The 24,957-nt window shown below is 49.7% G+C and overlaps 1 protein-coding gene across 1 annotated transcript; it reads left to right on the top strand.

Annotated features, from left to right (window-relative positions):
* The first annotated feature begins 2,269 nt into the window (after positions 1-2,269).
* On the top strand, positions 2,270-24,957 carry CPA4 (carboxypeptidase A4). The gene is made up of 11 exons (XM_056118296.1): positions 2,270-2,337; positions 7,838-7,919; positions 8,337-8,471; positions 9,476-9,574; positions 12,777-12,878; positions 14,605-14,709; positions 15,425-15,535; positions 17,077-17,167; positions 18,912-19,111; positions 20,264-20,348; positions 24,770-24,957. The coding sequence occupies exons 1-11, from the start codon at positions 2,270-2,272 to the stop codon at positions 24,955-24,957; spliced, it is 1,266 nt and encodes a 421-aa protein (XP_055974271.1).

The raw sequence follows: 24,957 nt of genomic DNA, 5'->3' as shown, positions 1-24,957 counted from the left end.
ACCTTGATACAGGTCCCCATATCCCCCTTACTAAATAAAGTCTTTTGTATAACAAACTTGAGCCAAGTCTTTGGGCAACTGCTTTTCCACTAAGATTTATTAGGTCTTGTTTAAGTTAAGCTTTATTTGTTGTATTTGCAGTTCACTTAAGAGTGCTCAGGACTTACACCTGCCTCTGTGCTCAGCAATCACTGCTGATGGTGTTGAGAGGACCGAATTAGGGTGCTGGAGTCCAAACCCAGCTTAGCCAGCTATAAGGCAAGTGCCTTCCCTGCAATACTATCTCTCTAGCCCAGGTATGTCTGAATCATGACTCCTGCTACATCGCTCCCAGATATCTTTGATATTTGGTTAAGTTCCTCTTTCATCTTTGATTGCTAAGATCTTGACCTGTCTTTGGTAACAGTTCTGTTAGGCCAACTAAGCAATGAGGGGCCAAAGCCCTCAAAGTCTTCTCAGTAAATTTCCAACCACTGACCCACACTGTCATCCTGTCTTATTGTATTTGATGTTGAACATAATAGGTATTTCTTATTGCCTGCCCCGCACCCCCCATGTTGCAGTCATCTGATGCTTGGTACTAAAGAACAACCCTGGGGCCGCATCCATGTGAAGCATGGAGCCCACCGTGGAGTTATACCCTTGGTGTCCTGTTGTAAAAATATTCAATAAAATAATGCTGTTCAATTTTAGAAAGTGTCGGAACAATGATAATCATAAGATATTCCCTGCCCATTTTCCATAATTACCACACCATATTTGATGGGGTTCAGACAGTAGGCTACAAATCATAGAGGGAAATATATATATATATACATATACATATATATACATATATATATATATATATATCACAGTCACGGTCCTCCCATTGTTCATCGATTTGCTTGAGTGGGACCAGTAATGTCTCCATCATGAGACTTGTTGTTACTGTGTTTGGCATATAGAATACATCACGGGTAGCTTGCCAGGCTCTGCCATGCGGGCGAGATACTCTTGGTAGCTTGCAGGGCTCTCCGAGAGGGGCGGAGGAATCAAACTCGGGTTGGCCATGTCGGCCGCTTGTAAGGCAAACGCCCTGCTGCTGTGCTATCGCTCCAGCCCATATAAATATATATATTCTCAGATATATATATCTGAGAGTCCAGCAAGCTACCAAGAGTATCCTGCCTGCATGGCAGAGCCTGGCAAGCTACTCGTGACATATTCGATATGCCAAAAACAGTAACAATAACAGGTCTCATTTCCCTGACCCTGAAAGAGCCTTCAATATGGCAGCATTGGGAAAGACGAGTAAGGAGAAGCTGCTAAAATCTCAGGGCAGGGATGAATGGAGATGTTTCTGGTGCCTGCTCCAGTAAATTGATGAACAATAGGATGACAGTGATACAGTGTGATATAGTTGGAACAATCGTCTTTAACATTTTCCACTCAGGACCCCTAGTCGTATTTACTATCCTTGAGCAAGAGCCAGAAAAAAGTTGGCCGTGGGAATAATAGTTGATGGGGGGCTTGTGGGATCTGAGGCTCCCGGGTCAGACACAGAGGCATCTGGACTCACGAAGAAACCATGAAGCACGAGTGTCTTCCATTTGCTCTGTTGCGACTCAGTGAAAAGGCACCCATCTCGGAGAGTAAGAAAGTCTTATTATAAATACCATTAAACCTGCAGACCCCAAGGAAAACGGACCCTTCACCCGGACTAAGATGTTCTTCCTTTACCATTTGCCTCATTTTTTTTATGCCTTTGGGAGTCATAAAAATGAGACACTAGATTTATCACTAAGGCCATAAACTCTCTTCCTGATGATGAGCTCTGGTGTAATCCTCTTTCACAGGCTGGTCAAGTGTGTGGTCTCAGAGAAGATGACTTGGGTGTCTTTGCTTGTCTTCACTTTTTTTTTATTGCTCTTGAGGGAATTCCATCCCAACCCGGTCCCTCCTATCAGCATAAATTCCATCCAGCACCATGGGGTTTGCCTCTTTGCTACAAAAAACACACTTTAATTGCCAGCTGATGAGCAATCTGGCACCGTTGGCACAGACTTTTCCAGCCTGAGGAGCGAGTTCCAGATCTCGTAAGACAATAGGCTTGACCTTTATCACCCCAAAGGAATGGCAGAGGCAGTGGGGAGGCACCTGCCCGGGCACTGTCAGAGCTGCAGGGGTGCTCGGGAACCTCATTAGCATTTTTGAGGATGTGAGTCGGCCTTGACCTCCTTATAAATACAGCTTGACTCAGCCCCTGTGTGCTGGACACTCTTGGGACATGAAGTGGCTACTGTTCTTGGGGGCCCTAATTGGGCCCAGCATCTGTGGCCGAGAGAAGTTTTTTGGGTAAGTTTCTTTGGGTTTAGGATTTCTTGGTTAATTCAGAGGGTGGGCAAATGGACTTGGAAACGGGTTTGGTCACAACTCCAGCTGGGGGGGGGGGGGGGCGTGGAGTGATGAGAAGGAAGAGCTGGGCTCCTAGCCTGGCTCTGGCAGGGTGTCGTTCTGGACAAGCAACCTTGTTGAGATGCCATTTTATCTGCGCAATCCAGCTTAGGCAAGCTCCATAGACCCTCATCAACTCCTGGAACGCTAGTACTTTTTTTTTTTTCGCTGTGTGTGTGTGTGTGTGTGTGTGTGTGTGTGTGTCAGGTAGGAGGTGGGGGTGGGTAGTTGGACCCCAGCTGGTGGTGCTTAGGACAGTAAGTATAAAGCTTACTCCTAGCTTTATACTCAGACATCACTTTCGGACATGCCTAGAAGACCAGAGTGGTGTCGGGGATTCAAACTGAGGTCAGCCTCACACAAGGCCACTGCCTGAACTCCTGTTCTCCAGAAGTTCTCATTCTTCTCCAGTTCTTATGCATAAGGTCTTTTCTAGGCAGCTCTTACTTTCTGACTCCTAGGCAACCAGTTCTTCAGATTTACTAAACATGATGACTTCTGGCCACGCTTCAGGGAAAACCTGGATTTTCTATGTTTGATCTTTTACCTGTCTCTGAGTGATGAAGGCTTAGTCTCAATCACCTTGGTGAGAGAGAGATTCCATAAGTTGCTTTAGCTGCAGCTGGGAAAATGGATCCACTTGTGTGTCCCTGTGCTCACACATGCAACCACTCCATGTGCTGCAGACTCGAGACCTGAGGTTTGAAGAGGAAAGGACATTCGGGCAATAGCCAAGCAGTCAGGCTTCGGGGGGGGGGGGGGGGGGGGGGGCTGGCCAGCGGACAGGAATCACTTAGCTGCACAGCGCTAGGCCACTTGCTTATCAGCTTTCAGATCACACGACTCTTCCCTGGGCCAGGATATTCTTTTCCTCAATCGAAACATGAACAAACAAACCAAAAATGATCTTAGGAAGATTAAGGAACGGGCCACAGTCCCCGCTCTGGGAGGAACTGTGAAACCAGGGGGCTGGAAGTCTGATGTCAGTTCATTTCCGGCTCGATTCTGCTATCAGCGGAATGATGTCTGTTGCTTTCCTCTCCATCACACTATCTGGCTACAGGGACTTTGGGGTTGTTTATGGAGGTAATTACTTATATGAGATTGAGTCATTTTTATGGGGATTACTTCTGTTCACACCTGGTCTCTCCTGCCAGATTGCTCCAAGGAATGAGCCTAGCAGGTGGCTGGGCACGGAGATTCTTCCCCAGCAGCTCAGCAGTGAGTGTGTAATCACCGTGCCCGCCGCGGTGTGGGCTGATGCATGGCGCTGTCAGCCTCCCTCTGCAGTGACGCATGTGCCTCGACATCTTTCTCAGGATGTAGACTTCTCTGTCGTGCTGCAGACACCTGGGTGGTGACAGCCGGTCTGGGCTCAGGTGTGGTCCTGGTGGCAGCTTAGCTGTGTCTGAGTTAACTGCAGATGGTTCTGACCCAGAGGTGATGTGAGGTGGGTATCATGCCCAAGGGCCTTACTCGGGTCCTGGCCCCTCAGTTTTTACAAGTGGAAGCTGGTCTTCAAGTCTTTGAAGAGTTGGGAAGCCGGGACACAGGCTGATCCAGAGGGGAGCCCAGAACTGACAGAGAGGGTATTTGATTCCTTCCACCAAAGTTAGCTCTTGCACACTGCTGGGGGCATCTGTCCTGGTCTTCCATCTTTTTTTTTCTTTTTTGGGTCACACCTGATGATACACGGGTTACTCCTGGTTCTGCACCCAAGAATTACTCCTGGCAGTGCTCAGGGGACCATACGGGATGCTGGGGATTGAACCCATGTTGGCTGCATGCAAGGCAAACGCCCTACCCGCTGTGCTATCGCTCTAGCCCTCACTCTATGTTTTGTTTGTTTGTTTGGGTGGGGGACATACACAGTGGTACTCAAGACTTACATCTGGCTCTCCATTCCGGGATCCCTCTTGGTCATACTCAGGGGACCAGATAGGTGCCAGGGATTGAACAGGGGTGAGCCGTGTACAAAGCAATTACCCTATTTGCTGTATAATCTCTCTGGCCCTCCGTCGAGCATCTCAAAGATGGGGTGGTGACTGGGATGCCTGGAAGTGCAGAGATGAGATTGCAGGTGGAGAACTGATTGAAGCTTTGGGGGAGGTTGGTGGCTCTTCAAGAGTCTCTGAAACTTGGGGCCAGAGGGAGAGAGTACAGCGTGTAAGAACATTCTGCATGGTGCAAGGGGGGGGGGGTGTAGAGAGAGCACCCAGGTGACTACTGGTACCCCCCCCCCCCCCCAGTGACAGGCTTGAGAAGGGTTGCCCAGTCACTGTGTGACAGGCTGAAGAGCAGAGCTGAGCATCACAAAGAGCTCCAAGTCTCTGTGTAGATTTCTAGAGGGGCAGGAAGTTGTGTTCAGGTGCATATCCTCTGAGGGTCTGAGCAGGGCCTTTCCACATAGAGACAGGAACATGGCGGACAAGGGAAAGGGTCTCCTTCACCTGGTGCTGATGTGTGTTCTCTGTCTTCAGGTCTAGATGGATCTATGTTCCTGAGAATAGTGCGGAGAACACTCTCTCTCTCTCTCTCTCTCTCTCTCTCTCTCTCTCTGCCCAGTTCTTAGTGGTGAATGAAGACTCCCTCTAACATGGGCAACTCAGGTTAGGAAGAACCTTACAGGTGACGGGAGTTGGTCTGCAAGCCAGGGTGAGAGGTAGCCTGGCAGAGAAGGAAAAGGCCAGGCAGAAGGTAAAGCATATGTCAGGACACAGAACAAACAGTGACATTGGGATCTCAGTGGAGCTGGAGGCAAGAGGATGGAGAAGAGGGAGATGGAGGAGAGAGAGAGAGAGAGAGAGAGAGAGAGAGAGAGAGGAGAAACTGACTTCTTTGTCCTGTCTCTCTGAACCGCCTCTCTGCACTCCCGCCTTCTGTATCTTCTCCTTCTGTATCTTCAAAAGCAGGGTCAATTAAGGAAGGTTGGGGTGGCTCAGGATTTAATCCTCATCAGGACCAGTTGGATTTACAGCATTCCCGTTGGCACACAGGATGTGCTTGGTAACCTGGAGTTTCTGTTGAGAAGCCACCCCCATGTTGGGAAAAGTCAGATGCTGCCCTTGGTGAGTGTGGCAGATGATTTCCACGCTCCTGAAGATGCCCCCGGCTTCGCACCTCTCCCTTTTCATCTTTGTTTTCCTTCCCCTCCTTGCCTGGTCACTGGTATCCTGGCCAAGGCTTTATTTCACAGATGCCTGTGGAGATATCTGTGTCTGTGATACTTTTTTTTTTTTCTTTTTGGGTCACACCCAGATGCACAGGGGTTACTCCTGGTTCATGCACTCAGGAATTAGTCCTGGCCGTGCTTGAGGGACCATACGGGATGCTGGGAATCGAACCTGGGTCGGGCCACGTGCAAGGCAAACGCCCTACCCGCTGTGCTATCACTCCAGCCCTGTGTCTGTGATACTTTCTAGAGCAATGGTTTTTAGCCCCCTGTTGCAGTTGTCAAAGGGTAAAAAAAAAAATCATTGTTTGAGAACGTTCTTTTCTTCTTGTGGTTTTTGAGTCACACCTGGCGGTGGTGTTCGGGATAGTTTTGTACTAAGAATGGAGCTTGGGCCTTCTCCTTACAATGCATGTACTCTAGCTCTCTCTGCAGCCCAAGAAGACCCATTTTTTTTGTCTTTATTTATTTTTTTATTAGTGAGACACCATGAGGTACAGTTATAGACTTACAAATTTTGTGCTTGGGTTTCAATTATACAATGATCAAATGCCCATCCCTCCACCAGTGCCCATTTCCCACCACCACGGATCCCAGTATCTCTCCCACCCCCCCATCCCCCCCATCCCACCCTGCCTCTGTGGCAGGGCATTCCCCTCTGTTCCCTCTCTCCTTTTGGGTGTTGTTTGCAAAAGAGAAGCATGCTGAAAGTAGACTATTGAACACCCATTTTTAAGATACTCCCCCCCCATACTTTTTTTCTTTGAATAATGGGTTTGGCAGAGGGTCTACACAGCCAGGAGTCAGAATGTCCTTCTGGTTGTCAATCCAGCCCTTTTCTGGGAGGCTCTTGGCACCCCCATTGGAGAAATGGCTTCAAGTTCCACCTTCCTGAGCAAGTTGCTTGGGTTTACACTGAGAGCTACCCCCCTAGTGAGATGTCTCCAGCCACCCCAGGCTGAGCTGAAAGGCCAATTTTCACCTTTAACATGGCCTCTAGACCTCCCCAGTGCTGTGAGGATTGCCCAGCCATGGACATTGCTTCCTGAGGGCTGGACTTCTTGTCCCTGGAGAGTTCCTGGAACCTGCCAGAACAAAGTTAAACTCAGAGAGGCCATCCAGCTAGAGCCGGTTTGGTGCTGAGGAGATGGGGCGCTGCCACGTGAGGCTGTCTGTTTAGCTCCTTGTGACAGGACCATTTTCTCTGTCAACAGGTCCTTCAGCCCACAGCCCTCTCCAGCAGCTCTTCCCGCATTCATCCCGTGTCAAAGGGATGACGCATGTGACAGCGTCAAGTGCGGATTCATTGGGCTGTTACCTAGCAACGGCCTAATGGCTTCCCCTGGCTCCCCAAGCCGGCTGGGAGCACAAAGGCAGCTTTTCAGGCCTGGCCTCTCCCACCCACACACAGGACTTAGGGGGCCTCTACCCCTGCCTCGCTGCACGGCTAAATAGTGTCTCTGGAACAAGTGCGGTATCACAACAAAGCCGGCGAGACTGGCGACTCCCTGGTGGGCCCGCCAGGGCCTCCTGGGGGACAATTCAATCCCTTCTCTGGCCTCAGCACCTAGGTCCTCCAATTCTCCGTGTGTGGGACGGTCTGGAGCTGGAGGAGGCGTTGAGGAAGCCCCCCTGTCTCTTTGCAGGGAGGGAAAGAACTAACCCTCCAAGGATGGATGACCTGGTCTCCACTTTCCCCCTTCTGTTTGGTCTGTTTCTGCCTGAGCCCCTGACAGTGAAGAAGCACTTCTTTATGTCTTGAGTTAGCTTTGCGTGTCACTCAGGAACATTCCTTTCTGAAAAAAAATATATGTTTTTCATTATAAAGTAATGGCCACATGACAGAAAACAGATACAAGGGGTGGAGTCAGCCATCCATAACCCCACGACCCAACATAAGCACTGTCAGCGTTTGCTCTATTTCCGTCGTCTGTTTTTCTTCCAGTGCATCTGCTTTTTCCATACTTGTAATCATGGCATCCATACAATTTTGTGTCCTGCTTTTCCACTTAATATTTCCCTTCAAGTTATACCATAAGCACTTTTTCATAGTTGCCACGTCGTCTTATTTTTAATGGCTATACATTATAACCAAAGGCTAGACCATTTCCTCCCGTTCGGCCCAGTTATGTCTGGGATAGGAGACTTGGATTTATTTACCAGCTGAAAGCTGACCACTTTTTGTTTTTCTCTTTTCTTCTCTTTTATTTATTTATTTTTTGACTCCAGGGACCAAGTTTTTAGGATTAATGCCAGAAATGGAGACGAAATCAGCAAACTGAGTCAACTGGTGAATTCAGATAATTTAAAGGTACTTGGTCTTGGAAATCTTCTAGAAGAATTATCTTCTGCTTCCCTCACCCAACACCAATCCCTGCTCTGTTATTCCCGAAGAATTTCTGGGTCGAATCCTGTTCATCGACACGCCTTGACCTGGTGGGGGCGGGGGGGGGGGGAGGAGGAAGTCCTGGGAGAGAGAGGCGGCCAGGCAGGTTCCGGCTCCAGTTCCATCGTTAGTTGCCGTTGGCTTATTACTTGTTGCTGGGGTCAGGTGCTGCCTGCTGGCTGGCCTGACTGGATCTAGTTGCAAAATGGTTAATCCTGTCCTCAGGAGAACCTTGCCTCTTTGGGATTACGCTGGCCTTTGGCAGTTGTTGGAGAAGAATGAACTCATTGTGTCTTTTACCTGAACTGTCCTGAAATCTGATGTTATTTCTCTTCCCTTCAGCTCAATGTCTGGAAGTCTCCCTCCACCTTTGGCCGTCCTGTAGATATCCTGGTGCCATCCGTCAGTCTGTTGCCCGTCAAATCCTTCCTGAGATCTCAAGGATTAGAATTCTCCGTGACCATTGAGGACCTGCAGGTGGGTGACCATCGCCTCTCCCTCCTCTTGTGCAGGACCCTTTGGCCAGAGTAGACCTGAGATATTTTCAAATTCTGCATATCCATCACTGTTTTATAGATGAAGAAACTGAGGAAGAGAGAAGTCAATGTTAAGACTAGTTAGAGAGACACACAAAAATGTTAGGAACTGAAATCTGGATCCAAACCCCAGTTTGCTCAACCACTAGCTGTGTGACATTGGACAATCTAGTATCACTTTGAACCTCTCTTCATTGCTAAAATGGTAATTGTGATATCACCTTCAGATGACTTGTGGGGAAGATTAAGTGATTAAATATCTAACGGTCTCACAAGTATTGTCTTTTCCTATCTCTGAAGTCAGGAGGGAAGAAGAGATGAGGTGGGAGGGTGGTGTCAGAGACAGGCTATAAGAAGCATCCTTTAGAAAGGTGGGGTGTGGCCAACAGCCCCCAGCAGGCAGAATGTCCCTCTTCAAGCCATGACCTGTATCTGAACAGCAGGACCATGCTGGACTCACGTTCTCCTTCACCGAGGTGGGTTAGAGACTAATTGGTGATTTGGCCGGGGAGTTTCCTGATGGTGTGAGCAGCTGTGAGCTTATTAATCATCCTCACATGTCACAGACATCTGCCAGGAACCTTCAAAGTCTGAGTGGTTATAAGAATTTCTTTGTTTCGGAATGGTTTCCCAAGCTGTGTGTTTCAGAGGCCCTGGATACCAGATGCGGGCTGATGTCTAGAGAATTCATGGTAGAGGATAACCAAATAGTACATGTGCTGAATCCAGGGTGTAAGTGGATTTTTGAAGGGGGTGATGTATGTGGGGTTCCAGGAAATCATATTTTAGAGATATGTGGGAGAAATCTGACCTTGTCGCTCGCTTTGACATTTGTGCTGCTTGGTATGCATGCCCGTGGGCCACCATCTTGGCAACCCAAAAGGAAGTACCACAAGCCTTCTTCTCCTGGAGATGGCTTCCTAATTGTACCATGTCTGCTTTCAGGCTCTTTTAGATCATGAAGACGAAGAAATGCAACACAATGAAGGGCAAGAACGAAGCAATAATAATTTCAACTATGGGGCCTACCACTCACTAGAAGCTGTAAGTATTTCGGAGATGCTTCAGATCGAGGTCATCTGCCTTCTAGGTTTTGTAACCATTCTTTTTCCTTCCAGAAGGCACCGTCCTTAGCACCAGAGCCTTCCAGCGAGGGGTTAGAATGTGCATAGGCACACCTTGGAGACTTGTGGCTTCAGGTCTGGATCACAACAATGATATTGCCAGAAAAGGGACTTGCGCTGATTTTTTTTTTTGTTTTTGTTGTTCATTTTCCATTGCACAGAAAGGTTATCTAGTAAGCATTGCAATAGTATTTGGTATCAAAAAACAATGTCCACATTTTAATTTAAAAATGCTTCATTGCTAATAAGAAACACTAACCATTTGTTGGAAAAATAATGCCACTAGACTTGCTTCAGCAGGGTTGTAGAAAGCCTTCAACACGGAAAAAGCTCAAAATCTGTAAATAAAGTGTGGTATGCTTGCCCACTCCAGTTTCTAATTCTTGGGGAGCTTGACGCTCACCATCAAATAAAAGCATAGTGAAACACAAACAAACTTCCCTTCCACATGCATTTTTTTTCTTGAGGCACCAAACTATGCAATAATTGCAACCATTTCCAATCCTTGTAATTCAACCCCTTCGTCTCCCCCCATAATCCCTGTATTTCTTTCCTCCAGATTAAAAATGTACTTATTTCAGGCAAAATAGACAAGCGGTTATTTTTAGGTTAACCAAATATTTCCACTCATTTATCATAGCAACTTATGCATTTGTTCCATCATGCACTTCGGTGCTGTGTTTAGTTAGAAGCCACTTTCTATAGATGACAGATTTTCAAGGGCAGCAAACCCTTCGAATGAACAACGTGGAGCCGAACAATTTCATGTGAAACGGGGACCCAGAGGAATCAAAAGGGTCGATAGACATGTGACATAGTCCCCTACGTTTCCTCAGTGTCCTCTCCTTGCCTCTGGGAAGTGTGCCAGCCTGGGAACACTTTGCCTAGCTGGATTCATGTTCTTTTACTTGAACACGTGCTGTTTCTTTATACCCAAACCTGGTGTTCCAGGACTGGCTTTTTTTTTTCCTTTTTTTTAATGAGACCTAGTCTTTGAGTTGTTTTTCTTAGAGAAGAGGGATTCTTTCAAAGGTTCACCAACTATTTCCGTTTTCTTCCCAGGATTGTTAGTAGCTCTGTTTATTGCGTGCACTTCCAACCGCACTGCCCCTTGATCCCTCTTGTGACCAACGAGTTACATCTGCAGAGCAGCTGGATAAAGTTAGGAGTTCAGTCTGGGGCCAGGGACAAAAGCAGAACTCCAGGCCCACACAGGGATCAAACCCGTGGTGTGAGCCTCATTAACACGGGGTCCTCCAAAGCCGAGCTAACCAGTTGCAAATGTCACCCGAAGGCTCCGGAAACTCTCCCCTTACCTGCCCGCTGTGGGGAGCTTGGCTTTCTCACCCACTCGCTTTTGTTCTCTGGCTCCGAGGTGTTATGGCCATCTGCTTGACACCTCTCTCCGGTTCCCTGAGAGACCTTCCGCTGGTGCTGTGGACGGGTGCCCTATCTCCCTCCCGCCTCAGTCCAGCTCAGCTTTGAAGAACTTAAAGCCAACCACTCCTTAGGGCCTCGTCAGTCTGGCGGGAATTTCATGCCAGGGTTTCTCGTGTCAGATCTTTTGTGTATGTGGTTATGGTGGCTGTTATTTTTGTTGGTTCCGAGGGTGAATTTCCCTCCTGGAGGTTAGCAGTGTGAATTTGGACACCACCACCCCCACCCCCACCCCCACCCCCGCCCCCGTCTTGTCTGTCTGGACACCACATGGTATTTGAACGTTTCTCAGCGGTGTAGTTTTTCCCCCCCATGTCTGGGGGCAAGGCATTGGGTGTTAGAGGTCTATTTTTAGGGCCAGTGGGCAAAGTTACTAAGTTCTTTTAATATTTTTGCCCTCCCCCCCGTGGTTAGAGTTGCTAATTCCCAGCTCTCCAGTGCCAGTTCCTTACTGAGTGTTGGGTACCAGGCCTGCCCTCCTAGTCCAGTTGCCCACCTTCCTTCTGGGCACCCAGAGCAAGTCTCTGATACTAGGCTTTTCTCTCTAGCCATCCTCTCCTCTTCATTCCTGGCTTCCCCTGCCCCCCACCTTTTTTTTTTGACTCTTCAATTTGCTTGTGAATCATTTTTATTGTATTCCATCGGGCTGGCCTCTCTCTTCAGGGTTGGTTCCTCGCTCTGCTCCGTTTGCCTTAATAACTGCACGTCTGATGAGTCCCTTTAAGCTTGATTTTATTCTGTATTGATTGCACATTTCTCCTCCTCTCTAAGCTCCTTTCAGTTTCCAGGTCTAAATATAAATTTGTTTATATTTTTCCTTCTTTTGATTCTCAAAAGGTTCAAACTCCTAGGATGGATGGAGGCTATTTAAACTGTGGCCGTCGTTGTTGTTGAAAGCAAATGGAAGAATTTGTAACCACTACTCTCAGCTCTTGTTCTCGCAAAGCTTTTAGAATAATCATTTCCAAAGTGAGGTGCCTGAACTGTAGGGAGGGTAATAAGCAAGATGGGACGGAGGAAGAAGCGGTTACACCTTTTATTTGTACTTCGGTGAATATATGTAGACACTTATTATTCATGCAGCTGCAGTTATTTCCTTTTGTTTGCGGGTGGGTGGGGCGGGGGTCTTGCAATGTACACACACAAGGATGGAGAAAGTGATCAGAAAGTTTGGAGATCAGTGCTGTTAAGAACGTTCTCAATGAGATTGGGTCTATATCAGCCTGGCACTAAAAGGCCATTGAAGTACCCGTATGCCACCTTTCTCCTAGGTTAGAAGAACGTAATTTTGTAGACAAACAAAATGTGTAGTGAACTCACTAGGTAGACAGTTTCTCGAGATTAAATTTTCCAGGTCCACATAATGTCGGCCCCAAGGCTGGGGACTAGAAGAAATCATTAAGATCAACAAGATAAAGTTCACAGACATCTGGCTAGAGCATTTTATTTCTGTATTTATTGATTTATTGGTTGACTGATTGTTTTGGGTCACACATAGTGATGCGCAGGGGTTATTCCTGGCTCTGCACTCACACATTATTTCTGGTGTTGTTCAGAGGACCATCCAGGATGCCAGGGATTAAACCTGGGTCAGCCATGCGCAAGGCAAATAAATGCCCTACCTGCTCTGGCCCCTGAACAAGAACATTTTACATACCCTGACTTCCCTTTTTTCCATGCTTCAGATTTACCGTGAGATGGACAGCATTGCCGAGGAATTCCCAGAGTTGGCTAGCCGGGAGAAAATCGGACATTCGTTTGAAAACCGGTCGATGTACATCCTAAAGGTGAGGAGCCACGCGTGGCCAGGGACCCCCCTGGGGTTCAGGTTCCTGGATTCTTATGTGCAGAGCTCAGCCCTCAGTCTCTGGAGAGGCAGCTTTGGTCGGACCCCCTTGGAGAATCACCTTCCTGGATATGAGTTTCAGCATGTGTCCTGTTTTCCCTCGCCGTGGTAGGAGGTAGAAGGAGCACATCCCTCTCTGAGTCTTTTGCTTGGGTTTGGTTTTTGCCTTTTAAACCATTCCTGGCGGTGCTCAGGACTTAATCCTGTCTCTGCACTTACAGATTACTCCTGGGAGGGCTCATGGGATGGTATCTTTCGCTGGGATGGAATCCTGGTTGGTGCTTTACCCGTACATGCTCTCTCTCCAGCCCTCTCTATAAGTCCTGACTGAGCAGCTGGATGACAGAAAATAATGGGGTATGGGGGAGGGGGAGGATATGTGGTTAGTATTCCAGAAAGTTCTTAGGTGGGGCACAGTTTGGGTTTTTTTTGTTTTTTTTTTTTGTTTTTTGCTTTTTGGGTCACACCTGGCCATGCACAGGGGTTATTCCTGGTTCTGCACTCAGGAATTACTCCTGGCGGTGCTCAGGGGACCATATGGGATGCTGGGAATCGAACCCGGGTCGGCCACGTGCAAGGCAAACACCTTACCTACTGTGCTATTGCTCCAGCCCCACAGTTCGTTTTTTTGTTTGTTTGTTTGTTTGTTTTTGCCTTTATTTCCCCCTCTGTCCTTAGCAGGACCAGTTGGGATAGGCCTCTGATTTATAATCTACTTTCAAGGGTATTTATTGGGATAATGATTAAGAGAACTCATTTTTAGGGTTGAGGTCATTTTAAGCCCAGTCTAGGCTCCTTGGTTGTATAAAGCCTCATTTCCAGAAATTTCTAACAGACCCAGGTCTACATTGGCAAAGGAGCTAGAAAATTTATGGCAGTTGACCTGTGTTACACAAATAATCCAACCGAATGAAATAAAAAGGAATTTGGAGAAACAAACCCAGGAACATTGAATGCTGTTAAGGATTTGTGAGATCCTCAGCTTCCCGCGTCCCTGAAGAACCCAGGCTGAGAGCAACGGCTGCTGCATGACCAGCCGGAAGAGCCGAACGCTGAACTGGGCTCACGGCTTGGCTGTCTGTTTCCAAGAGCAGTTTGCAACCTTGTTGCACCTGGTTTACATTATTTGCCAACTCTGGTGGAGCCCGGACTTCATTAGCACCAAACTCTGACCCAAGGGACCCAACACTCAAAGGCAGGAGCCAGAATTCATTTTATGTCACCTTCAAAGGGCTCTCACCAACCAACCCCCCCCCCCCTTCCTCACTTTAAAGCTTTTATTTTTTTTTCCCTTCCCTATTTTGCATCCACCAGAACTGGCTAGTTCATGCCCTCTGGTGTCCCTCTCGGGGCTACCCTCTGAGGTCTTTGGAGAGCCCTAATATTACCTCTGATCTCACTGGCATTTTCAGTGACAATAGCGGTTGTTTCGCCTGACTGTGTTTTTGCTCGCAATCCTGGAGTGGGTTCATGCTGCCTGGCGCTGCCGTGTGGGCGCCACCGGCCAGCCAATTTAGCGTCCTGGTCACGGAGCAGCCCGGTAATAGATGTGCCCTCAGGAACATTTGGTCTCTGAATGATCTTAAGTGGGGGAAATGAATAGGGGCGAGACGGGCAGCGGGGAGGAGGGCGGAGAGTCAATCTCCGGCTTCTCGTCTGTTCCACAGTTCAGCACCGGAGGAGGCGGGCGCCGGGCTGCAGTGTGGCTGAACGCAGGCATCCATTCCCGGGAGTGGATCTCCCAGGCTACTGCCATCTGGACTGCAAGGAAGGTCATATTGCCTGCTCTTAGCCAAGGTTTCTGGTGGGCTCTGGGGCCCCTGCAGCGTCCCCCAGGAGGCTGGGCTGAGGTGGAAGGTGTCTCCTAGCCACTCTAGGTTGGGGATCTTTTTCAGAGAGGAGCTGCAGATGGTCAGTGCTCCCCTGGACAAACCCGTAAGCTGCAGAGGTGACCTCGACAAAAGCTTTCTTTTTTTTTTTTTTTTGCCTTTTGGGTCACACCCGGTGATGCTCAGGGGTTATTCCTGGCTCATGCACTCAGAAATTACCCCTTGGCTCGGGGAACCATATGGGATGTGGTGGGAATCGAACGCCCTACCCGCTGTACTATTTCTTCCTCCCTAACCTCAACATAAGCTTTCACCCCTTTCAAGCACCCTAGGCATAGCCCCTTTGGCTATGTCTATGCTCCCCCCCCACAAATCAGCCGCTCTGGGAGAGGTGGGAGGTGTCTTGGGAGATCTGTAGGGGTCCCCCCTGCAGGCGTGATTCAATTTCTAATGCCTGTTAGGATGGAAAGAATGGGAAAATCAGGACCTATTGCAGCTAATTTTGAGGTTCACTAGATTTTTTTAAGTGTTCTGAGAAGCAAGTCTGGGGGCGGGGCATGGAGGTTACAGAAGGTTCTAGAATGTGGGGCCTCTGAGGCAAATCCATGGCTTAGGCCTGCAGCATGGCAGGGCTGACAAATTCATTGTCTTTGCTTAGATTGCGTCTGATTATGGCAAAGACCCGGTTATCACCTCCATTTTGAAGAAAATGGATATTTTCTTGTTGCCCGTGGCTAATCCTGATGGATATGTGTATACACAGAACCGAGTGAGTAGCACCCTGTAGGTTGGGCACGGTGTTAAGTGTGTGAATGCTCTTGCTCTGCCACTAATTGTTGTATGACCTTCTGAGAAATGTCCCCCAAAGTGCGTGGTATGTGGGTCTCATTTTTCTAGGCTATCTCAAACTTTAGAATCAACCAAGGAGTCTTGTTTGGTTAGAATCTGATGAAATCCTCATCATAGATCTCAAATAATTATCAACACTTAACCCATCCTTATCTCATTACTTTCCATCTCACAATCTTTTCTTCAGAAATATTTTAATTAGCTAATGCAATTTGGATTAGTGACAGGAATCAAACTCCAGGCCTCATGAATGCCAAGCAGGTGCTCTACCACCGAGCTCCATTTCCAGTCTCCTAAAATTTTTTTTTGCTATTTTTGGGGATACACCCAAGCAGTGCTCAAGTTTTCTTCCTGGCTCTGTGTTCAGAGATCACTCCTAGTGGAGCTCAAGGGACCACATGGGGTGCCAGGGATTGAACCCAGGTTGGGAGCATGCAAGGCAAATGCCCTACTTGTGTATATATAATACACAAATGTGTGTCTATGTGTGTTTGTTTATATCTATATCTGTCAGAGAAATCCAATAATTTGTGTTTTTTGGCATGTCTCATAGTCTGAGTTGACTGATGAATTCTTTGCCGGGTGCCCTTGTGCCTTTGTCCATGGTATTTCATGCTCCGTGATGGTCAGATGCAAAGACTTGTCAGCACCCAACTAGCTTCCTTTGGCAGGAATTCAGCAGTTTCTGTGCCCTTCCTTGGGCATCAGGAGTCACGGTGGAACCCATGGGCAGTTTGTCCCACTTTTGGGAGGTTTTGTTTTTTAGGCTATACCCAGCTGGCATGTGCCCAGGTACATGTCCCATATGCTTGAACCCAGGGATCACTCTTGGCAGGTTTGAGGGGCCACATGAGATGCCAGGGATCGAATCTGGGTTAACTGTGTGCAGTGCAAACTCCCTACCTGCTGGACTATCACTTAGCCCACCTTGTTGCACTTTCATGAAAGCAAAAAAAGACTGAAGGAGGAGGCAGGGTTTAGGATGTGTCAGTACTGGTTCTTAGATTATTACGCACTGGTCAGAGCACTTGGGGCCCACCCACTTTTAGAACTAGAAGGGCTACGTTGCTTTTGTGGGGGGCAGTAAGAGAAGGCATGAGGAACCTCCAGAGCAGGGGTTGTATCCCCACCCCATCCTTGGTCCTAGGAGCTCATCTCTATCAACACCTAAAAAAAAACCTTTGTGGGACTGGAGAGACAGTACAGTGGGGACAGCACTAGCTTTGCACACGGTCTACCAGGGTTCGATGCTCACGTCCCATATGGTCCCTTGAGCACTGCCAGGAGTGATTCCTGAGTGCAGAGCCAGGAGTAACCCCTGAGCACTGCTGGGTGTGGCCCCCAAACAAAGCACAACAAACAAAAAAGCCCTTTGCTGCTCGGGCACCCTGACCCATCTCTTGATATTGTTTTTCTCTCTCCCCTCTGCCCCCACCCCGGCCCCGACACTGAATTTTTCAGAACCGGATGTGGAGGAAAACACGCTCCCTGAATCCTGGCAGCTCCTGTGTTGGGGTTGACCCCAATAGGAACTGGAATGCTAGTTTTGCAGGTAGGTGGGGAAATGCTTTCCAGTCCTGTTCCCTTGGGGAGTGGGGTCACAGAGCTTGGGGTTCTCAGAGCTCTATGCCATAACTGGGCTTCCGTCGCTCATCTCTCTAAGCCATGGAGGGTGTGTTCTTTTCTGGGTCTCCTTTGTGGATTTTATACATTTGAGGGAGGTATCATTCTGTTTTTATTTTGTTTTGTTTGGGGCCATAGCCCGCAGTGCTCAGGGGTGAACCCCTGGCTCCATGCTCGGAGTCTGGAGGTGCCAAGGATGGAACCTAGGAACGAGAGTCTGTCACGTGCAATGCTTTACCCCCTGCTATTTCTCTGATCCCTGAGACTGTCATTCTGAATAAGAATGACTCGGTGGGTCCCTGGCTTCTGAGAGAATGCTCATCTTTTAGAAATGGTTTTGTCTTAGACATCTAACCCACAAGGCTTCTTTATACAGTGAACACACTGGCGATCCTGTCTTGTCTCGGGCAAGTGACTGGGTGAAGGGGCCCTGGGTGGCAGCTTGCTTCCTTGGGACGCTGAAACTCTAGCCAATGAGCCCCAACTTTTGATCTAGGAAACTCAGTCCTTTGAAGTGATGGCAGAGAGTGGGAATCAGGAGACCTGAGTAAAGACCTTCAGTCCGCAACAGCCCCGATAGAGTGTCAATGGGAAGCCAGGTCCCCAATATTATCTCATTTATTTGTCTGACCTAGAGGGTGAGTTTCAGTATCTGAGAAAAGAACCCTGGAGCTCAGAGGCAGTCTCAAGTGTGAATGACTTACAGCCTAAACTCACCTTCTGGTTCCAAATGTCTCTCTCTCTCTCTCTCTCTCTCTTTCTCTCCCCCCCACCCCCCGTTGCTGTGCTGTTGTTTCATTTTTAATCGACTTATTAAACTTGTGTAAAAGTTGCAGGAGGAGGAATAATAGGACTGTGGGAAAGGAGATGATTCAATTGTGGAAGCTGATGACATCAAAGTGAAGCCGGCAATCTTCACAAATGGGGGGAGGGCATGACTCCCCTCCTCCGCAGGCCTCAGGGAGCTAGCTTATGAAGGAATACAGAGGCAATATTTCTAAATCCTTGTCAAATAATCAAGCGACTTTTAGCCACAACAATAGATTATTTTTGGAGGTGGTTGGCCACTAACATCTGAACCAAGAGAATGAGTTGACGGCAGAATAAATGGAGCCATTTTCATTATTAATTGGCATTCATATTAATTACCTAGAATACTTACGAATTACAACTCATTGTCAAGTGTGATGTTAATTGTTTATGCCAACTCTTAGTGATACAATGCAAGGTCGACGCCTTCCTTTTAGGCATCCCACCAGTTTTCCTGCATGGTTGTGTCTTCCCTGGCAACCCTGCCCTCCCGCTTCTCTTCCCTTCCCGTGAAACACCACGTGCTATGTTGGTTGAAGAGATAGTCCAGGGCTGGGGCACCCGCCTTACATGCAGCTGACCCTGGTTTGATCCTTGGCACTTAATGTTTCTCTGAGCACAAAGCCGGGAGTAGCCCCTAAGTCTTGCTGGGGATGGCGCCCTCTACCCCCTACACACACACACACACACATACACACACACACACACACACACACACAGTGGATTGCATCTGGGGAGTGGGGAGCAGTCCTCGCCTGTGGGCTTAGCCATGATCCCTTCCTTCTGCCCCTTGTCTGGTTGACTATCCCGCTTTTCCGTTTTCTTGGCTTGTGGGTGAATGTTTCTGCTCGGGCCTCCCCCAGGTAAGGGAGCCAGTGACAACCCCTGTTCGGAAGTGTACCACGGACCCCACGCCCACTCAGAGGTGGAAGTGAAGTCGGTGGTTGATCTGATCCAGAAGCACGGGAACTTCAAATGCTTCATCGACCTGCATAGCTACTCCCAGCTGCTGATGTATCCATACGGCTACACGGCCAAGAAGGCCTCGGATGCTGACGAGCTGGTGAGGGACCCACCCGCTCCCCTGGGGTGCTTCGGCTTTCTGGGAATTCTTTGATGCCTGGATTCTCTCATTAAAGCCCAGGTCTTCTTTCCCAGCCCTGGAGCTATGCCATCAGCCCTGATGGCCCCCCTTCCTTCATTGTTGGTGGGGACTTCCCAGAACCCCTGCTGACCCCTGTCTTTTCTTCTGCCCAGGGCCTCAGTTACTCCCCACACCTCCCGAGGATGTGGACTCCTGGCTTCCTATGCCTGGAGTCTGGCCTGACGGTCGGGGCGGTGGCGCTCTTCATGGAGGGGGTGGGGGCATTCTTAAAGGGCAGCTCTGGCTTTACTTCTGCCCTGGACACACCAGCTAGCTTATGGAAGGTCTTCTCATGCTCTTGACCTTGGCCAAGTTCAGGAGGTGTCTTTCCTAGATTGCTCACGGGGTTGGGGCAGCCCCCGGATCTTTGGAGGACTTGAACACACAGCTCCAGTTTGAGCCTGAACTGGCAGTACCTCTTCTGCTTCCTCTCCTACCCCTTTCCCTCCTTCCCTGAGCTGAGGGGAAGACTCTGGGGGGAGCCGAGCTGTGTGCCTCCCTCTGATGGCCTGGCCTCGGCTCAGGATGCCTGGGAAGGACCAAGACCTCAGCCATGCACATCAGGGGAGGGGGCGGAAATATTTTATTTTATTTATTTTTTGAATCACCGTGAGGTACAGTTACAGACTTACAAACTTTCGTGCTTACGTTTCAGTCACACAATGATCGAGTACCCATCCCTCCATCAGTGCCCATTATCGGGGCGGGGGGGCATTTTAAACCATTGCAGTATGGGGCTGGAGCAATATCACATCGGTAGGGCGTTTGCCTTGCTCGCGGCTGACCTGGGTTCAATTCTTCTGCTCCTCTCAGAGAGCCTGGCAAGCTATCGAGAGTATCTTGCCTGCACGACAAAGCCCGGCAAGCTACCCATGACGTATTCGATATGCCAAACACAGTAACAACAAGTCTCACATGGAGACATTACTGGGCCCGCTCGAGCAAATCGAGGAACAGCAGGAGAACAGTGCAGTGCAGTGCAGTATGGAACCCCGGGGGCACAGAAGGCAGACGGGATGCCCCCACTTACTCTGCTGATCTTCCTTTCTCCCCCTCCCAACCCCCTTCCAGGACAAGGTGGCAAAGCATGCAGCTGAAGCCCTAGCTTCCCTGTCGGGCACCGAGTACCAAGTGGGGCCCACCAGTACCACCGTCTGTGAGTATGCCCCGAGATTCTCGGGCTTTTAGCCGCCACTTGGAGGGGAGATATGAAAGGGAGGAGGCATGGGGCTGCAGCCGGGCTCCCTCCATGGCCTGGTTGTCTGATTGTTTTTGCTGTCAGTAATGGGCTGAATTTATGTCACGCCTGCGTGATAATGGCTGTTGCAGGCCCGAGTCTTAGTCAACATCCCGCTGCTATCGGGCTATTTATCACATGCCCATGACAAGTTAAGCCCTGTTGGCCTGGTACAGTCTGTGTTCCTTATCTTCCAAATGATCCTGCCATCATTTATCAAAAATTCCTCAAGCCCATCATTCTGCCTTTGGATTGGTGGGCTGGGATGGGAAGGGGGGTGCGGGGGGAGACTCCCCGACCTTTCCTGTCAGAAATGAAGAAGCACTGGTGCAGAGCATTCTGGGAGCTGGGTCAGGGGCTCCTCTCCACAGTAGGGTACTTCATCAGGCGCTCCCGCCTCAAATCCGGCAGAATCCCAAACCTAGAGATGGTTTGGGTTGGTTTTTCGGGTCACATACCCGATGGCACACAGGAGATATTTTTTTCTGACTCAGGGCTCAGGGGGGCTGTGTTCAGGGACCGGGTAGTACTGGGGAGAGGGCGACGTCTCTCCGACCCTGGGAACCTCATCTGGGAATGTCTCCTCTGAACACTCCCTTCTCTTCCCTCAGAGAAGCTTCCAATTCCCTTTCATTGCCAGATGATGGAGAAGAGTTTGCTCATGTTCCATGAGTCTAGTCAGAGCAGGGAAATACATACAGGGTCGGGGGGATGTATAAGTCCAATTGCGTTGGAGTCAGTGCTCTGCTCCCCCCGTTACGTGTTTCCTCTGTGAGTAGTTTCCCTTCAGCGGGTCCGTCTGAGCCCCTGCACATGTGCTGCCCGCGCGCCTTCCTCTCCCATCGTCTGTCAGTCTCTTTCCTCGGCTCCTGCTTCACTGCCTCCACTCTCCCCTGGTGTCCTCCTCCGGGGACTCTGCCTCTGGCTTCTCTCCCATCTCAGCCCTCTGCCTGCTCTCCCAGCTACCCTCCCTCCCCCCACGGAGCAGTTAGCTGTGATGTTGGTGTTTGTGTTGCTAATTGCAGCAACAACCCATTAATTATTCATGCTTTATTATTATTAGTTGTGTTAAACGGGAACTCCTGGGAGAACCCGCACACCCAGAGAGTTTCCGCCTCTGCTTAATTAGTCAGAACTGAGGCAGGACCAAAGGGAGCGCGTGAGACTTTCCAGGAGCCCCTGGAGCCGGAGGCTCAGAGAAGGTCTTCGCGGGCCACCAGAGTGCTGGCTTTTGGGTCAAACACCGACAGAGAATGACCTTAGCCTCCCACACCAAATGCATCTTTCTCCCCCAGGGGAACCATTTCTGAATTTAGAGGAACTCATCCTATTCTCCTGATAGAAGTGGAGAGAGGTCCTGTGTGGTATCCCTGAGATATTAAAAAAAAAAAGTCCTGCATTAGGGGCCGTGGATCACAGGCTTTGCATTGCAGGAGCCCTGGGCTGGGTCCTTGGCACTGCAGGGTCCTCTCGGCACTCCTGGAACTGGCTCCCGAGCACTGGACTAGGAGTAGCGTGTTCCCTTCTTCAGCACTGCCAGCTGTGATCCCAAACTTCACACACACACACACACACACACACGCAAACCCCATCCATTTCCCGCTTGGTTTCAGAGTCCATCCTCTGTCTTCCGAGCCTGCCTTCCAGGCCTATGGAAAACACAATCAGCTCTTGGGCTCTGCTCGTCCCACGTGCCCAGCAGACAGCTTGTGTTTGCTGCTCTCGGAGTGCAGGGCCTTTGCTGAGATTAGCCCTTTTGGATGGAAATGATTCCGACACGGATTTCACACTCCCCTGCTTTCGTAAGCAGAGCATGGAGGACAGCCTTTCTTCCCGACGACGGACGGGCCTTGTGAGGGCAGCTGTCCTGTCCCGCTGGCCTTCTGTGCTGTGCCGGACCCTCCCACCTCGCTCTCAATGTCTCAGCCTGTTTGCACACCCCCCCCCCCCCAAATGCTTCGCTCTTCAGCATTTCTGTGTCTGTTTCTCCGCTCTGAATGGATGGCCTGCGGCCCCACCTGCTCCCAGCGACCCCCTTCTCCTCCTTCTCGTCACGGATGCTGAGTTACGAAGGGCTTGTGTGCCAGTTCTTTGGGTAGCTAGAGCAGGAGCCATGAGGGTATTTGTGAAGGCGTCTATTTTTTTTTTTTAAATCCTGAGAGTGTGGTAAACTCCTCCATGTCCATCCGCAGAGTGTTAGTGCAAAACACGGCCCATGCATTTGTACCATGAAACGGTAGGTCATCAGCCCTGCCTCAAGTGAGGGAAAGCTGTATGCTAACTGGGAGCAATCTGCAAATGTTAATTGGACACTACAGTGAGCAGCACCGTGTTCATTGTAGTTTTCATGTGTGTGGCAAAATTAAAATAGAAAGAGGGCTGGTGCTAAGGACCGGAGCACGTGCCTGCCACACACCAGGTCCCAGGTTTGAATCCTGGCCCCACAAGGCCTCCTGAGCACCTCTGGGGAGGGTCTCCTCAAAAGAGTAGGTTGACTCTGTTGCAGGGACCCTGAGATGGTGAAGTTTAAGAACTGGCTCATTTTGATCATTCCGGTGGAGGTCTTCTGGCTTCCTTCCTGCACTTAAAATGTCTTCTGAGGGGGCTAGAGTGATAGCACAGCGGGTAGAGCATTTGCCTCGCACGCGGCCGACCCAGGTTTGATTCCCAGCATCCCATATGGTCCCCTGAGCACTGCCAGGAGTGATTCCTGAGTGCAAAGCCAGGAGTAGCCCCTGAGCATCGCCAGGTGTGACCCGAAAAAATAAAATAAAATAAAATAAAATAAAATGTCTTCTGAAACACATGAACTTGGCAGGGACAGACACCCTCTAAGAAAGGTGTCTGTCCCTGAGCATCTTCTCGGTACCAGGGCACCTCCGAAGAGCCTGTTCCAAGCACCTGGGGAGAGTGTGACCACAAGAAAAGTCACAAATGGTGTCATTAAAAACTCAGAAGCAGATTGAAGTGATAGCATAGTGAGTAGGTAGGTGCTTGCCTTGCATGCGGCTGGCCCGGGGTTCCATCCCTGGCACCACATGTGGTTCATTCTGATCCATGAGCACAGAACCAGGAATAAGTCCTGAACTGTTCTGGGGTATGCTCAAAAACAAAACAAAACAAAACAAAAAGATTTCCAGCCTAACCATTTTCCATCTCTTTTTTTTGGATACTCCACCCCCATCCCTCTTACCCCCACAAAGCCTGGTGTTTCTCATCCATAAAGCAAAGACAATATCCTCTACCTCACTGGATTCTTTAAAAAAAAAATTAAATGAGATCATAAATGTAAAGTTTCCAGGATAAAGACCGACATCGCCCTTTTTCCTCTGCAGCACCATTGAGCCTCGAATGCTGAGCCCACCGCAGGCCGCGAGTGTGGGAAGCAGGACAGACCCCTTGCCTTGCCCCAGCCCTTTGGCACAGGCAGGTCCCAGGGGCGCTTCTTTGTTCTCTCTGTGTAACCGTTTATCTCTTGCAATGTCAAAACGGAGCCTCAAGCCCAGCAGCTTAAAACAGCAAACAGTTGTTTCCTCACACTGTTTCGGTGGGGCAGGAATTCAGCTTAGTGGGGTGGCGGCAGCCCTCTGGGGAGGCTGCTTGCATGAGGATCTGCTTTTAATGGGGCTCACTCTGAGCGAGGGCCGGGAGACCTAAGCGAGCCAGGGCCAGGGTAGAGGCCTGACTGCAGGGCTGGGGTTGGAACTGGCTTCCGGCCCTCCGGCTCTCCCCGGAATGAGAGAGCAAGAAAATGCAAGGGGGCAATATTGCCTCTCTGCTCGCCGCTGGCCCCAGAGGGCACCCCCACATCAACGCTTTGTACTGTGTGGAGGGGGAGCCACACCAGGACGTGGGTGTCAGGGGACAGCGAACAGTGGGTCTCTCTTGGAGGCTCCCATTAGCCTCTCTGAAGATTGGGTGTAAGAGACCTGTGTGTTCTGAGCTGGTGGGGCGGGAGAGGCAAATGCTCCAGGCTCTTTTTTTTGTTCCTTTTTGGGTCACGACCGGGGACGCTCAGGGGTTACTCCTGGTTTTGGTTCTGCACTCAGGAATTACTCCTGGTGGTGCTCAAGGGACCATATGGAATGCTGGGAATCGAACCCTGGTTGGCCACGTGCAAGGCAAACGCCCTACCTGCTGTGCTATCACTCCAGCCCCAGTCTTTGATACCAGCAGAGATGCTGGCTGTGGATCAGGCCTGTGGTTCTATATGCTTGGCCTGAGGCTACTGGACAAGCTCTAGACTCCCACAGACCCAGAGGCAGGCTGTGCTCCCAGTCCGGGGCCCTCTGACCCCCAAAGCCAGCAAGCTTCTGAGGACTCTCTCTGCTGCCTTCCAGATCCTGCGAGCGGCAGCAGCATCGACTGGGCATACGATCAGGGCATCAAGTATGCCTTCACTTTTGAATTGCGAGATACCGGGCACTACGGCTTCCTCCTGCCGGCCAACCAGATCATCCCCACGGCGGAGGAGACCTGGCTGGGGCTGAAGGTCATCCTGGAACATGTCCGGGACAACCTCTATTAG

This window comes from Sorex fumeus, unplaced genomic scaffold (assembly GCF_029834395.1).
Source record: "Sorex fumeus unplaced genomic scaffold, SorFum_2.1 ptg000037l, whole genome shotgun sequence".
NCBI lineage: Eukaryota > Metazoa > Chordata > Mammalia > Eulipotyphla > Soricidae > Sorex > Sorex fumeus.
Note: the sequence above shows the minus strand (reverse complement) of the source record. Positions and strands in the feature narration are given on the sequence as shown.

Bases quoted from the DNA above. Each gene is read 5' to 3' on its own strand.
- CPA4 (XM_056118296.1), top strand. From the start codon at position 2,270: ATGAAGTGGCTACTGTTCTTGGGGGCCCTAATTGGGCCCAGCATCTGT. The intron at 8,472-9,475 runs GTGGGTGACCAT...GTCTGCTTTCAG, and splicing joins TGACCATTGAGGACCTGCAG to GCTCTTTTAGATCATGAAGA. The intron at 19,112-20,263 runs GTGAGGGACCCA...ACCCCCTTCCAG, and splicing joins CCTCGGATGCTGACGAGCTG to GACAAGGTGGCAAAGCATGC.